The sequence below is a fragment of the Gorilla gorilla genome, chromosome 13, assembly GCF_029281585.2.
Source record: "Gorilla gorilla gorilla isolate KB3781 chromosome 13, NHGRI_mGorGor1-v2.1_pri, whole genome shotgun sequence".
In the NCBI taxonomy this organism is placed as follows: Eukaryota; Metazoa; Chordata; class Mammalia; order Primates; family Hominidae; genus Gorilla; species Gorilla gorilla.
In genome coordinates this window covers 117,368,381-117,385,442 of record NC_073237.2, presented here as the reverse complement: position 1 = coordinate 117,385,442, position 17,062 = coordinate 117,368,381, and the positions used below count along the sequence as shown (strand labels likewise).

At 37.0% G+C, this 17,062-nt stretch overlaps 1 protein-coding gene across 6 annotated transcripts in view; it reads left to right on the top strand.

Moving 5' to 3' along the window:
- C5 (complement C5) overlaps positions 1–17,062 on the top strand; it is a 122,052-nt gene that overhangs the window by 55,084 nt on the left and 49,906 nt on the right. For all 6 annotated transcript variants that reach the window (XM_055351822.2, XM_063697008.1, XM_055351823.2 and 3 more), the window contains 8 exons: positions 1,670–1,879; positions 2,011–2,160; positions 3,141–3,270; positions 4,263–4,325; positions 5,454–5,651; positions 11,013–11,103; positions 12,537–12,610; positions 13,454–13,593. In XM_055351822.2, the coding sequence (XP_055207797.2) occupies positions 1,670–1,879; positions 2,011–2,160; positions 3,141–3,270; positions 4,263–4,325; positions 5,454–5,651; positions 11,013–11,103; positions 12,537–12,610; positions 13,454–13,593 (1,056 nt within the window). The remainder of the gene's footprint in view (positions 1–1,669; positions 1,880–2,010; positions 2,161–3,140; positions 3,271–4,262; positions 4,326–5,453; positions 5,652–11,012; positions 11,104–12,536; positions 12,611–13,453; positions 13,594–17,062) is intronic.

Genomic DNA, 17,062 nt, shown 5'->3' with positions numbered 1-17,062 from the left:
TGTCAAAAAACGGGGAAGCAAAATCCTCTCCTGAGAATTGAATCCTATCTTGCCTGTTCCAATTCCATAGCTCAGCAGCATCCCTGTTGCATCATTTATGTTAAACAGAGGTGGATCGATGAAGCCTGTTGGTGAAACCAAGAAAAAAACTTACAGAAAATATTAAGAGCTTCCTGACAATCACCAAAGAAATGGAATGAATTATTTCGACGGCCAGGCCAAGTGCATGCTGTTGGCTTTTCAACATTTTTGAGGAAGAAATTGAAAAAACAGTAATGAGGACCATAGAAAAATATTGACTGATAAAGGGAAACTCTTTATGGACTAGATACCAAATCCATGTATGCAGTTCTGGTCTCTAAGGACAATTTAAGGGATTTCTGAGGGCATTTTGGCTTCACGTGATTTTTTTTTTTAATCTTAAACCTTCAATTTAGAATCTAAACCCTGGCTTTAAATCCCCAAATAAGATGCACTCCACTTATTCATCTATTTTTTTTTTAATCAGTGAAACAAAAGGCGTTTTAGTGACAGTGTGATGACTTTGAACAGTTTTTGGGTTCAGATTTTAGCTCTCTAATTTACTAGTTGTGTGATTTTGAATTAAAATCAGTATGACTTTTAGTTAGTTTCTGAGCCTCAGTTTCTTAAATGAGGAGAATAATATTCCTCTTATTGATGTATTGTGAGAATGAAAGGAGTTAAATACATGTTAAAGTTCCTGGCACATAGTAGGCCCATAAACGTTAACTCACTCTTCCTTCCTTCCTTTCTTTCTTTCTTTCTTTCCTTCCTTCCTTCTTTCTTTCTTTCTTTTCTTTCTTTCTTTCCCTCCCTCCCTTCTTTCCTTCCTTCCTTCCTTCTTTCTTTCTTTTCTTTCTTTCTTTCCCTCCCTCCCTCCCTTCTTTCTTTCTTTCCTTCCTTCCTTCCTTCCTTCCTTCCTTCCTTCCTTTCTTTTTGGTGGAGTCTCTCTCTGTCCCCCAAGCTGGAGTGCAGTGGCATGATTTCGACTCACTGCAACCTCTGCCTCCCAAGTTCAAGCAATTCTCCTGCCTCAGCCTTCCGAGTAGCTGGGATTACATATGCCCACCACAGTGCCTGGCTAATTTTTCTATTTTTAGTAGAGCCAGGGTTTCACCATGTTGGCCAGGCTGGTCTCAAACTCCTGACCTCAGGTGATCTGCCTGCCTTGGCCTCCCAAACTTCTGGGATTACAGGTGTGAGCCACCATGCCCAGCCAAAATTGGTATGTCTTTTTTTTTTTTTTTTGAGACAGAGTCTTGCTCTGTTGCACAGGCTGGAGTGCAGTGGCATGATCTCAGCTCACTGCAACCTTCACCTCTCGGGCTCCAGTAATCCTCATGCCTCAGCCTCCTGAGTAGGTGTGATTACAGTCATGCACCACCATGCCTGGCTAACTTTTGTATTTTTAGTAGAGATGGTGTTTCACTATGTTGGCCAGGCTGGTCTTGAACTCCTGGCCTCAAGTGATCGGCCCACCTCGGCCTCCCAAAGTGCTAGGATTACAGGTGTGAGCCACTGTGCCCAGCCTAACTTTATTTTTCTTTAACATAATTTCTGCTCCAGCTCCAGGCTGCATCCTAAAGCACAGGTTTTGTTTTTGTTTGTTTATTTTTTACTTATTGTTGCTGCTGCTGTTTATTTTTAGATTTTATCCAAGGGCAAAATTATCCACTTTGGCACGAGGGAGAAATTTTCAGATGCGTCTTATCAAAGTATAAACATTCCAGTAACACAGAACATGGTTCCTTCATCCCGACTTCTGGTCTATTACATCGTTACAGGAGAGCAGACAGCAGAATTAGTGTCTGATTCAGTCTGGTTAAATATTGAAGAAAAATGTGGTAACCAGCTCCAGGTAAGCCACAAATTATAAGTCACAATTGAATTTTCTTTTCAATGAAGGAGGCTGCCAAAGTTTTAGCTGCTTCTGAAAAGTCTTGTCTCATACAAATGATCTTTTCTTTTCTTTTTCAAATGAACTTTTAGGTTCATCTGTCTCCTGATGCAGATGCATATTCTCCAGGCCAAACTGTGTCTCTTAATATGGCAACTGGAATGGATTCCTGGGTGGCATTAGCAGCAGTGGACAGTGCTGTTTATGGAGTCCAAAGAGGAGCCAAAAAGCCCTTGGAAAGAGTTAAGTAATGCATGTCTCACTGCAGTGTTGCATGAAGTGTGGCCACCAGGCTAGGATATGGGGGAAGAACTAAGGGAAGACTAGGCCTGCTTTTCTGTAATCTACTCAACATACTCATTTTTAGGAAGGTAAACCATCCTCATGTCAGCTCCCAAAGCACAGGTCAATCCTCTTTTGTTTTTCAAATGTAAATGTAAGCACTTTAAGAATATATGATCATGGTAGCAATTACATTCATGGAGGAAAAATTACTATCAGAATACTTTGGAGGTTTAGGGTAGGGTGTTGATAGCAGTTATAGTAGCTAGTAGCAGCACAGGAAAGACCTGTATAGGTAACATTTGGATTTTTTTTTTTAACTCTCATTGAAATCCATAGCACAGAAGAATCTCAAAATCATTCAATTCTCATAAGTTCCTATTTATCTTATTATGTTCAGCTATTATTTTCGAGGCTTGAATTTCTTTGAACAAGGAAGGAAGGACTGAGAAACTGTAAAATTAAAAAATATTCGGAGAACGAATAAGCCTGTCCAAACAAGTCTTCACCCATTTAGAACCTAGGGACCTCCCCACCAAAATGCACAAAGTTGTGCTTTTAAAGCAACTTAAAATTAATTTCTATGTTAATTCAGTCCTTCATGCATTCATACCTATTTATTTATTTATTTGGAGCATTATATTGATTGCAGCATTCATTCTATGTACAAAACACTATATATCAGTTTCTAAGAAACTCCTCATCAAAGCTATTTGTTTAAGACTTAGTTCTTGATTTAACTTTGAATAGTTATGTATTTATAAATACAAAAGGACAAACTTAGAAACAAAGTTGGGAAATTTTGTCTTTGATCATTTGAAAAATATCATCTGTGTATTTCACTGGTTTGTGATAACCATGTAACAATTAGTACCTTTTAGTTCTTTAGAGGAGTGATTTATACATCTCAATGGGCTCAACATTTTGCCTTTCTGGACAGGTATTTCAATTCTTAGAGAAGAGTGATCTGGGCTGTGGGGCAGGTGGTGGCCTCAACAATGCCAATGTGTTCCACCTAGCTGGACTTACCTTCCTCACTAATGCAAATGCAGATGACTCCCAAGAAAATGGTAAAATGCTCAGCATGTTTATTACTGAAAATCCCACTGATCATTTGCCCCCCAGATCTCATTTTTATCCTTCTTCCCAAATATTCTGTACCCTGATCTTAGAATGCCAAGACTACATAACTCACTTGTATAAAATGTTTCACTGGCCTTCAAGATAAAGTACAAATTCTTTAGTGTAGTACTCAAAACCTTCCATGATCTTCTCCCTGGCTCTCTCCAACTAGCTCTTACCCTGCTGTGCCTTATGTTATGTTTAAGCTCTACAGAACCAAGTGGAGTTCTTGAGTGGCATTATGCTATTTTGCACCTTTGGGCCTTTATTTATTGGAATTGGTTTCCCCTTCATTAGCCTGGAGAAGCAATGTAAGAATCATCGCCTCTACGAGACCTCTTCCCCACATTGAATTTATAATTCCCTCCTCCTTTAATAGGGAGGCTATTGCAGGGACTAGATCTATTTACAAGTTATAGAACAGCACTGTGTCACTGTGCATTCTTACATGTAGTTGTAAGTCCTGCTCACCTACTGCATCAGGAGCTCTTTAAGGATAGTAACCATACCTTAATCATCTTCTTTCTATGGTTTTAAAATTGTTCATAATTATACTTGATACTATGGTATTCATAGTTATATTTGCAATAATATAGCACAAAGAGCAAATAATAAAAATAGCATACCCAACAAAAGCATCACTCACTCTAAATGCTTAGGTATTTCTCTGGAATCAGTGGATCAGAGAGGCTGCAGGATTCAAAACCAAATTCAGATAAAATAAGTCAAAAGATATGACACTAGATCATGAACTCCACTAAGATAAAACAAGTCATATTAAGAAGTATGGTGCACAGTTCCTAATCCAAAGCAGCCCCTCAATATTTGTTAATGAATGACTTGTGAAGGCTCTAAATACTTAAATAGTTTCATGGAATTTTTTTTTGAGATTTTATCTCCTTTTTAATCCTTCTTCTTTATCTTTTTTTAAAAAAACCAGATGAACCTTGTAAAGAAATTCTCAGGCCAAGAAGAACGCTGCAAAAGGCGATAGAAGAAATAGGTACTGTAAGATTCATGTGATTGTAAAAAGGTTATGGTCATATCATTCAAAAACTGGACAAAATTAAATGTTATATAAATTCCCCTAATTGAAATAGAATGAATGAAAAGAAAGATATGTATGGAGGTCTAGCTTATCTCTCTCAGAAAGATTAATCCAAATAAAGTCTAGTAGTTCATTTGCCATAGCCTTAATCTAAGGAAATAGGTCTTTATTACTTCAAGCTCTAAAATCCAAAATATTAGCTTTTATTTGTCATAAATATTTTCTCTCTGATAACTTCATCTGGCAATTAAAATCATATCCTTCCATTTTATTCTGACAAAATCCATGATTTGACTATTTTGGGGTTATACCTAGAAGTCTATTACTTCTATTTCATATATTTAACTGTTAGTAGCATTATTCTTTGGAAAATACATCTTGTGAGAATTATTTTAAAATAATTATTTAAATGGTTATGATAATTCATCATGTTACTGTAGAAAGAATATCAAACTGGGAGTCAGCAAACTGAGTTCAACTAATATCATGCCTATGGTAATATAATAGTTTCTTCCATTTGTATATGAGTTATTTTAATTCTAACCTTTATTCTAAGTTCTAATGATATGAAAAGAGAGACATTGACTAATCTGAGCACTTACAATGAAGGATAATGCTACTAGGTGAAGTCCACAAACCATGTTACATAAGAAGTTTTTGAAAAATAGGATATTCAGCTTGAAGAAGGAAATATTTGTATAGTGATGATAGCCATCTTCAAATATTTGAAGGCTTCTTGGATATTTAACTTATTTTCTTAAAAAACATTTTCTATTCTTTTTCTATATTTTTCTGCATATTTTCAGCAGAACCCAAAGTTCCAGTTTCAAGAGTTAGTATTTAGCTTAATTGCAGGAAACCCTTTAACCATTTAGTGTGAGCTGGAATGGACCATTTGATAAGGTCACATTCTCCCCATTCTTAGAATAGTTCCAAGGGGAGTCTGGACAGTCAACTAGCCATAACTATTGTGGGTAGGGGGGTCATATAGCCACAGAAACCAGGTATCCCTTGAGATTCCTTCTAAGCCTGAGATGTTATGACTCTGTGTCATCAAGAGCACTTGCATTATTACCATTTCAGCTGCTAAATATAAACATTCAGTAGTGAAGAAATGTTGTTACGATGGAGCCTGTGTTAATAATGATGAAACCTGTGAGCAGCGAGCTGCACGGATTAGTATAGGGCCAAGATGCGTCAAAGCTTTCACTGAATGTTGTGTCGTCGCAAGCCAGCTCCGTGCTAATAACTCTCATAAAGACATGCAATTGGGAAGGCTACGTAAGTATGACGTTTTCTATCAGAATTCTGCTCAATATGGGGAATTTTGTGTAATTTTATGCTGCTAAGAAAGGCAGTTTTCATGATCTATTTAGAATTGAAAGTAGAAAAGATAACTTGTAAATGTCCATAAGAAAAAAAAATCCTTCATTTTTGGGCATCAGAAGAGGTATAGTACAGAGCAGAGTACACTAGGCCAGAGTTAAGACCTGGCATAACCTTAAAGCCAAGTCATCCCATAAACTGGAATGATTATTTATCCTCTCTGAGCCTCATGCAAGGAGCTTTGACCAGATCCTCTCCAATAAGCCTGTGAGTTCTACAAGTCTACGCTTTTGTGATATTACAACCATTAAAAATTCTGTCTATATCTACATTGATGAAATAAAGGAGAATATTTCTAAATCTAGCCTAAGGTTAAGTGTACTTATATAAAAGCTGATGTCTTATTTCAGTTTCAACCACAATACATGTTTCCAGAATTTATAGAACTCTCATTAACATGTTTTCAGAACTTTTAGGACTTTATATATAGTCCTTTTTTTTTTTTTTTTTTTTGAGTAGGAATCTGGCTCTGTCACCCAGGCTGGAGTGCAGTGGTGCAATCTTGGCTTACTGCAGCCTCTGCCTCTGGGTTCAAGCGATTCTCCTGCCTCAGCCTCCTGAGTAACTGGGATTAAAGGCGCCTGCCACCACACCTGGTTAATTTTTGTATTTTTAGTAGGGACAGGGTTTCACCATATTGGCCAGGCTGGTCTCGAACTCCTGACCTCAGGTGATCCGTCCACCTCGGCCTCCCAAAGTGCTGAGATTACAGGCGTGAGCCACTGTGCCCAGCCTATGTATAGTCTTTAACAAAACAAGCAAAAGCAAAATGACAGCTTCTGTTTTATACTTATGTGTGCTGAGTAATGACATTTTCATCAATGATGGACCACATGTGCAACGGTGATCCTATAGGATTATAATACCATATTTTTTCTGTACCTTTCCTGTGTTTAGATGTGCTTAGAGACTTATCATTGCATTACAGTTGTCTGCAGTATTCTGTTCAGTAGCATGCTGTACAGGTTTGTAGCCTAGGAGAAATAGGCTATACTCTATAGTCTAGATCTGTAGTAAGTTATACTGTCTAGATTAGTGTAAGTACGCTCCATGATGGTTACACAACAAAATCATCTAACAACATATTTCTCAGAACATAGCCCTATTGTTAAGAAATATCTAATAACCATAATTTTAGTAAATGGCCACAAAATTTATGTTTGTAGAAATATATTCATTGAGATGTACAGTGTCTAAGATTCAGATTGTTTTCCAATATTTGTTTTGCTTTGTTTGTTTGTTTGTTTGTTTGAGAGACAGAGTTTTGTTTTTGTTGCCCAGGCTGGAGTGCAATGGCGCAGTCTCAGCTCACTGCAACCTCCGCCTCCCGGGTTCAAGCAATTCTCCTGCCTCAGCCTCCCAAGTAGCTGGGATTACATGCACCTGCCACCATGCCTGGCTAATAATATTTGCTTATTATAAGCAGAATTTTAATAAACAATCTAGTCCATATGTTGTTTTTCTTTTTGGAGGGAGGATTTGGCTTTTTTTCTCTTAATTTTTTTTAATTTTTAAATTTATGTGGGTAAATAGTATTTACGGGGTACACGAGATACTTTGATACAGGAATGCAATAAGTAATAATCATATCATGGAAAATGGGGTATCTATCCCCTGAGGTATTTCTCCTTTGTTTTACAAACAATCCAATTATACTATTTTAGTTATTTTTAAATGTACAATTAAATTATTATTGACTGTAGTCACCCTGTTGTGCTGTCAAGTACTAAGTCTTATTCATTCTTTCTATTTTTTGTACCCATAAACCATCCCCACATCCCCCTCATCCTCCTACTACCCTTCCCAGCCTTCTACTCTATATCTCCATGAGTTAAATTGTTTTGATTTTTAGCACCCACAAATAAGTGAGAACATGTGAATTTTGTCTTTCTGTGCCTGACTTATTTCACTTAACATAATGACCTCCAGTTCCATCCATATTGCTGCAAATGACAGGATCTCATTCTTTTCATGGCTGAGTAGTACTCCATTGTGTATATGCACCACATTTTCTTTATCCATTCATCTGTTGATGGACATTTAGGTTGCTTCCAAATCCTGACTATTTTTAACAGTGCAGCAACAAACATGGGCGTGCAGATATCTCTTCGATGTACTGATTTTCTTTCTTTTGGGTATATACCCAGCAGTGGGATTGCCAGATCATATGGTAGCTCTATTCTTTGTTTTTTAAGGAACCTCCAAACTGTTCTCCATAGTGGTTATAGTAATTTAAATTCCCACTAACAGTGTACAAGGGTTCCCTTTTCTCCACATCCGCTCCAGCATTTGTTATTGCCTGTCTTTTGAATAAAAGCCATTTTAACTGAGATGAGATGATATTTCATTGTAGCTTTGATTGCATTTCTCTGGTGATTACTGATGTTCAGCACCTTTTCACATGCTTTTTTGCCATTTGTATGTCTTCTTTCGAGAAATGTCTATTCAAATCTTTTGCCCATTTTTAAGTGGGATTATTACATTTTTTCCTGTAGAGTTGTTTGAACTCCTTATATATTCTTGTTATTAATCTCTTGTCAGGTGGGTAGCTGCAAGTATTTTCTCCCATTCTGTAGGTTGTCTGCTTACTTTATTGATTCCTTTGCTGTACAGAAGCTCTTTAACTTGATGTGATCCCATTTGTCCATTTTGGCTTTGGTTGTCTGTGTAGTGGGGTATTACTCAAGAAACTTTTGCCCAGACCAATGTCCTAGAGAGTTTTCCCAGTGTTTTCCTATAGCAGTTTTATAGTTTGAGGTCTTAGAGTTAAATCTTTAATCAATTTTTATTTGAGTTTTGTATATGGCAAGAGATAAGGGTCACGTTTCATTCTTCTGCATGAATGGGATAACCAGTTTTCCCAGCACCATTAATTGAAGAGACTGTCCTTCCTCCAATGTATGTTCTTGGCACCTTTGTCAAAAATGAGTTCACTATAGGTGTGTGGATTTGTCTGGGTTTTCTATTCTGTTCCATAGGTCTATATGTCTGCTTTTATGCCACTACCATGCTGTTTTGGTTACTATAGCTCTGTAGTATAATTTGAAGTCAGGTAATGTGATTCCTCCAGTTTTTTTCTTTTTGCTCGGGATTGCTTTAGCTATTCTGGTCTTTTGTAGTTCCATATGAATTTTAGGATTTTTTTTCTATTTCTGCAAAGAATGTTATTGGTGTTTTCATAGAGATTGCATTGAATCAGTAGATTGCTTTGGGTATTAAGGACATTTTAACAATATTGATTCTTCCAATCCATGAATATGGAATAACTTTCCATTTTTTTGAGTGTCCTCTTGAATTTCTTTCATTGGTGTTTTATAGTTTTCATTGTAGAAATCTTTTACTTCTTTGGTTAAGTTAATTCCTAGGTATTTAATTTTATTTGTGGCTATTGTAAATGGTATTACTTTTTAAATTTCTTTTTCACATTGTTCATTATTGACATATAGAAATGCTACTGATTTTTGTATGTTGATTTTATATCCTGCAACTTTATTGAATTCATTTAGCAGTTCTAATAGTTTTTTGGTGGAGTCCTCAGGTTTTTCCAAATATATGATCATATCATTTGCATACAAGGATAACTTGACTTCTTGCTTTCTAGTTTGGATGACCTTTATTTCCTTCTCTTGTCTAATTGTTCTGGCTAGGACTTCCAGTGCACTAGGACTTGCCTAGAAATTGCAGTCCTTGTGGCCTAGACTGCCCCTCAAGTTAACCTAGGGCCCTAGAGCACTCCAGCCCATGGTGGGGAGGCTTGCTGGAACTCAAGCTCCAACCACTGGGATGAGCGATTCCCCTCTGGCTAGGGCCAGTCCAAATGCTCCCTCCATGGGCAGACACCAGCTGAGTACAGCCTGGTTCTGCTTTCCACCGTGACAGTGCAACACTGAGTTCAATGCAAAGCCACAGAATGACTGCACTCTCCCTCTCCCAACACAGAGATTCTCCATGCTGCACAGTCACTGCTAGGGGATGTGGGAGGAGTGGCATCGGTGCTTCAAGACTATCTTTCCTGCCCTCTTCAATGTCTCTTTCAGTGATGTAAAGTCAAAACCAGGTACTGTGATTGCTCACCTGATTTTCGGTTCTCTTGATGGTGCTTTTTGTGTGTAGTTAGTTGTTAAAATTTAGTGTACCAACAGGAAAGACAAATGGTGTAGGCTTCTATTCAGCCATCTTGCTCTCCCCTCTCATATATTTTTTCATTTTTCAATTTTTCAACTATAATCATCTGGTTTGGCTTCAGCTGGATAGAAGTCTCTCTCTGCAGCCCCCTCCTTCCTGGAACTCTCCCTCATTCCAGACAAGTTGGCCTTGCAAAACTCCCATCAGTGTTGCCACAAGTCTTCAAAATCATCAGGCTCTGCTTGTATTCCTCTCCCTGCCCTAGTCTGTAAACTGCCTCTAGGCAGTAAGCTGGGGCAATTTTAGGTTTCACCTAATTGTTTCCTTTCTCTTAGAGATCACAGTCTTGCTTATGCTCTAATGTCTGAAAACTGTTATTTTGCATATCATGTTTTGTTTTCTATTAAGGCATCTTAGATGAAAACAGAAGTTCAGTCCATTTTTATTAAAGTAAATATAAACAAATTACCAAGTTAAAGAAGGCAGAGAACCATATAAAGCCTCCTTTTTTTCTAATATAAACACAATTATTACAATTATATAAGTGCAAATAACTTTATAGACTGATCGATACCTTGTATAATCTCAGGAATACTAAACATTTAGCAATTTAAGAAAAAAATCATTAAAGATATTTAATGCTTTGTTTTGCCAATGCTATTAGTGGAAAAATCCTAAGGCCTTTATAGTTTGTTTGTTTGTTTGTGACAGAGTCTCTGTTACCCAGGCTGGAGTGCAGTGGTGCAATCTCGGCTCACTGCAACCTCTACCTCCCAGGTTCAAGTGATTCTTGTGCCTCAGCCTCCTGAGTAGCTGGGACTATAGACACCCGCCACCATGCCCAGCTAATTTTTGTGTTTTTAGTAGAGACGGGGTTTCAACATGTTGGCCAGGCTGGTCTCGAATTCCTGACCTCAGGTGATCTGCCCACCTCGGCCTCCCAAAGTGCTGGGATTACAGGCATGAGCCACTGCACCCTGCCTATAGTTCTATTTTGGAAGCATTAAACAAAATGTTTTATTTACCTTTCAGAAAATGCTTAAGTTATAGATTAATGGCCATATTTTAAAATTCACCTATAAGTAGAATTTATATTGTTTTTCCATAATTGAATATGATTTTTTTGTCCAGACATGAAGACCCTGTTACCAGTAAGCAAGCCAGAAATTCGGAGTTATTTTCCAGAAAGCTGGTTGTGGGAAGTTCATCTTGTTCCCAGAAGGTATTATACTTCTTTCATGTTTCCTTGAAAGAAATGTGGATAATGCAAGTATTATGGCCAAACATCTAGAAACTACCCATTTCCCAATAGCTTGTATAGGAGTTAAGATGATCCTGCAATTTGATCAAATTTTGTTTTGTTTTGCTTTGCTTTTTTAAATTTTTATTTTTTTAATATACATCGTACTGGTGATTGGCTCCAGGTCAGAATGAAGAAGGGTGCTATTCCATTTAATTTTATTTGTTCAGTATGCATTTACTACACACAACTCTGTGCGATACACTATATTAAGCCACTATTTTTATCCTAAAATGTCTGTACTATAAAACAAACATTAATAAACAGGAAGAAAAGTTTTCTTTTTAAAGTTTTTTATTCAACACATTTTAAGGAAACACTTCCTCTATACCACTGAAAACAGTGATGGGCTGAGTCCTCGAGCCATACTCTTCTTAGATGGGCTTAAAGCACTGGTTTTCCAATGAGAAGGCAAGGAATGAGTTCAAAGCCCTGCAGTTGTCTCCTCACGCATCTCCTTGTTTCTACCCTTGTCTTCTCTAATCCTTCTTCCACACAATTGTTGTCCATTTCATCTGACATTACCCATTAGCTAGCATGTCTTCTAGTAAACCTTCTGGCCACTGCTCCCCACACTACCAGTGATTGGATTAATTGCACCCTCAATTAACCCTGTTGTGTGTATCATATTGTATTATAATGACTTGTTTACTTTTCTGTCTTCCACATTAAAATGTAAATACCTCAAGGACATGAACTAAATTCAGATTACTGTTTTATATCCAGGACTTGGCCTAGGATACTGAAAATAAATGTGCTGAAGGAACGCACACTGCCTCTGAACTCTTATAATGCCTTATTGGTACAATTATTACAGTGCAGTGTAATTTATTTACTTAACTATTTCTTCCACTAGATTGTAAACTGCCTGAGAGCAGGACTGTATCTTATCAGTGCTGTTTACTCAGTACTCAGCACTATACCTGATACAAAGTTGGTAGACAATAGCTGTAAATAAATATACAAGCTTAATCATAATCAGCAGTTTTTAGTTATGTCAACTTTGTTTTGAGCAGTGCTAACATGCATCACTTTGCTTCCCTATTTTAGAATATACTCACAACAAACATATCTTTTTCTTTGTTTGTGTGCTTGGATTTTGCAATGTTTCAAAGGCATTCTTCTGAACTTGAATTCTCATCATAGAGGTGCAATGTCTAAAAACATGCAATATATAAGAGAGTTACTGAATATATTTTTCTTGATGAGGTTTTCCTTAATGATGTGATTTCATCTCGTGAATTTTTTTCTTTCTCTAAAGTAGTTTGAAGCAAAAATTCTGTTAATGGATGTCTCTGTTAAGTTGGGTTAATCAATATTCCACTGTATTTGAATATCAACATTTTAACTTCCAGAAAACAGTTGCAGTTTGCCCTACCTGATTCTCTAACCACCTGGGAAATTCAAGGTGTTGGCATTTCAAACAGTGGTAAGCAGGTTTAAGTGATATATGCATTTAAATAGTGATTTGATTAGCAAGATGTAATTCTTTGTTAGTATCTATTTAGTTTACCCAGGACTTAAATGGTAGCAATTTTTAAAAAATATTCTTTTTTTATGTATTACCAAAAGACTTGGATATACCCACATCTTTGAACATACTGATTTCTCCTTTCACTCCTCTCTTTTTTTTCTTTTTCCTTTTTTTGTAAATGAAGAAGGGGTCTCGCTATGTTGTCCAAGCTGGTCTCAAACTCCTAGTTTCAAGCAACCTTCCCACCTCCACCTTCCAAAGTGCTGGGATTACAGCTTGAGCCACTGCACCCAGCCTCAAGTCTTTATTTTCCTTCACTTTTCTCACTGACTGGGAGCTTGTGTAGAGTTAGAAACAAATAAATGACCTCTCTTGGGCTGATCTTTATGATGATTAAGTGCAGATGCTTTCCAAATAGCTTCAGGAATGGTTTTGTTTGTTTGTTTGCTACTTTTGTTTTAAAATCTTGGTTTCCACAATCAAAATTTTATATTCATTAAAAATGGAGCCAATAATGAATATCTAAAAAGATTTGGTGTGTTAGTTGATAAACATTCTCATGCCTTAAATAGAATTAACTATTTGTTGAATAAATGAAGTTTTTTGTTAATACTAATTATTATTGAAATTAAGATCAATGAATAGAAAATTCAAGGACATGAGTTGAGAGTTCAGAGAAAAACATGATCTAATATTATTTTTCCTTGAAGTAAAGTAAATGTGAGAAATTTTAATACCAATAAAACATTATAGGAATTTCCTAATATGATTCTACTTTGCTTCCACTTTGGGCTGAAGGTATATGTGTTGCTGATACTGTCAAGGCAAAGGTGTTCAAAGATGTCTTCCTGGAAATGAATATACCATATTCTGTTGTACGAGGAGAACAGATCCAATTGAAAGGAACTGTTTACAACTATAGGACTTCTGGGATGCAGGTAAGTAGGTGTTAATATTTGTGGGATAAAGGAAACATTCTCTGGTTTTCTGAGAATTCTATTAGTGGAATTACCATACACAAAAAAGTAAAAGTTCAACTCAGTTCAGCAATAGAAACCAAACACTTAAAAAGAGCATTGTACTATATGTGTAGGGATGTGAATTAAAGGGATGAAGGAAGGAGGAAGGACAAGTAGGTATTCATGTAACTTCAATTGAAAGAATAAATTGCACAAGATAATCCATGTGCTGTGGAAGTCCAGAGAAGGATGAATTCATCTTTAGTTCCTTTATTTGCCTATACTCAGAGTTCCTTGATTTCCTTGATTCTAACAACCCTTTCCTCCATTTTAGCCATTCATACTCATCTTCACTTTATAGATCTTATCATCCTCTCTGAAATCTTGATTTCAGACATTCACATCTCACCATCCAGTGACAACCTCCTTCCTGTCCTCCTAACTCATTAACCAGATTACTTCCATAGCTCTGGGTCAGTAGCATCACTGAAACCTTCAGTCCGTTGACTCAATCCCTTTTATTGTCCATTACTTCCCTGCTCTTTTTACTTTACTCCTTGTTCAGATTAGAATTCACCAGCCATCATTAAAACCACACTGACTAAAATTACGCCAACTCCCTGGATCCTATCTCACTCCAGGACACAATTCCAACCATGATCGGACCCACCATTTATCTTCTCTTTGCCAGCACACCCCTAAAGAGAATTATATAATAGGCTGACTGATTTGACTTGAAAATCGCAGTCACAAAACTTTGCATGAGAATTCAATGTGTTCCAAAATTCTAGCTATATTTTTTAAAAACACTAACTTTATTCTTAGAGATTAGAATTTCAGTGGTTTCCTAAAATTTTGCTTACATACCCTCTTGTTTTGGAAAAACTATGTACCCCTCTGACACTTTTTTTTTTTAAGACGGAGTCTCGCTCTGCCCTCTGACACATTTTAAAATTGGCATCTAAAATTTTTATCATACATTTTTTAAAAGATGGCAATCTATTACTTTTAAAATATTTAAATATTGGTATCTTAAAATAAAACTGTTTTATCAAACTTATGTATAGCAGACTCCAAATACCATAGCAATCAATTTTTTAAATGCTCAAATAAGCTTTTTTTTTCAAGATGGGGTCTTGCTCTATTGCCCAGGCTGGAGTGCAGTGGTGCAATCTCGGCTCACTGCAAACTCCTCCTCCCCTGTTCAAGCAATTCTCATGACTCAGCCTCCTGAGTAGCGAGGATTACAGGTACACGCCACCATGCTTGGCTAATTTTTGTATTTTTAGTAGAGACAGGTTTCGCCATGCTGGCCAGGCTGGTCTCGAACTCCTGACCTCAAGTGACCCACCTGCCTCAGCTTCCCAAAGTGCTGGGATTACAAGCGTGAGCCACTGCTCCTGGGCTCGAATAAGCTCTTAGCAACAGATTACATATCATTCCTTTTCCTCAATGAATTCGTATTTCCATTTTACTCCCCTAATGTTATATATTTTATGCATGAATTTTTTCTGTTGATCACCTTATTATACTTTAATGAACAAAAATATGCACATACATTGAAAATGAAATATCTTAAAATTTCATGATTGTAAAATTCCAAGTATCAAATGATATGTGGATTTAGGTATCATTACAAATATTATTATTAGTATACTATTGATAAAATAACATATTTCTAAAGTTATTAAATGTAAAAATAAAATTTTATTTAAAAATTCTCTTCTCGGCCAGGAGCGGTGGCTCAGGCCTGTAATCTCAGCACTTTGGGCGGCCGAGGGCGGGTGGATCACGAGGTTAGGCGATCGACACCATCCTGGCAAACACGGTGAAACCCCATCTCTACTAAAACTACAAAAAAGTTAGCCGGGCTTGGTGGCGGGCGCCTGTAGTCCCAGCTACTCGGGAGACAGAGGCAGGAGAATGGCGTGAACCCGGGAGGCGGAGCTTGCAGTGAGCCGAGATCGCGCCACTACACTCCAGCCTGGGCGACAGAGCGACACTCCGTCTCAAAAAAAAAAAATTATCTTCTCATTAGATAAATGAAGTTTTTCTCTCAATTGGCTTAATAGTTATGGATAAATGTTATTTATTGTTAGAAATGAGAGAGGGTTTGGCATAAATTCTATTCTTATTTTTCATTTTTATAGAGGTAGGCATTGCTGTTCAACCCAATTTTATCAGGAAGGTTGATAAAATAAAAATATTGTCAATTTTATTACCCCTTTATCAATATATTTTAATCTTATATCTTGGAGCTTCACATTTAGCTTATTCAATTTATGTAATATGTTTGTCATATAATCTAACTGGAAAAATCAGTCCTCATTGATAAAATAATCAGTGAAAATCAGACTTACTCTTTGTCATAGAAATGCCAATTTCATTTTTCAATCCAAATCATGTTAAGAAATGTCACTCTTTTTTTCACAATTTTAATTTTCAGTAAAAATGAACTTTTCCATATAAACTTGTTTCATCAGGTAACGCTAAATGTCAGAGAATGCACACACAAATTTTACTTGGCCACAGGATGTAAATGGGGAATAAACTTAAGTAATCAGAATTTACCATACTGATGGTATTATCTTTTTTTTTTTTCTTTTTTTGAGACAGAGTCTTGCTCTGTCACCCAGGCTGGAGTGCAATGGCACGATCTCGGTTCACTGCAGCCTCCGCTTCCCAAGTTCAAGTGATTCTCCTGCCTCAGCCTCCTGAGTAGCTGGGATTACAAGCATGTGCCAGCTCGCCTGGCTAATTTTTGCAATTTTAGTAGAGACAGGGTTTCACCATGTGGTCCAGGCTGGTCTCGAACTCCTGACCTTGTGATCTGCCCACCTTGGCCTCCCAAAGTGCTGAAATTACAGGCAGGAGCCACTGTTCCCGGCCAGTATTATCTTATTTTTACAGAAATAAAATCAAAATGTTGCTCATTTCTGTTCCTTAGAATTTACTCACAGGGTTTGCATAAATCCTATGAATCATGCCACCATCTTCAGCCCTGTGGAATTGCCCTCCCTCATTTGGCTCCATCCCCACCACCCTAAATACAACGTGAAGAGTTGGAGAAGGACCTCGATTAAGAAGCTGTAAAGTTGCCTTTACATTATTTCTTTCAAACCCACTAGCTTTTCTGTAGACAAAATGCTTCATGAATTTAAGATAATCATAACTCAGATAGAGATACCAAAGGCCATTTCTCCATCAGGTTCCTGTAGTGGTTTTCATGTCTCAAAATCCCGATTCAAGATGGGCTTGAGGCTTGGAAACTGAGATACTAAGACAGTCAGACCATCTCATCAAAACAGACTCAGCATAATTTTATAACTCACACTGATCTTGGCTACCAAAGGATTTTGGTAGATGATTAAGGAGGTGTCACTCTTAAACCATGTAAATTGTAATTTGAGATAGACACATAAGTAGGTGGCCATAACAGATGGGTAAG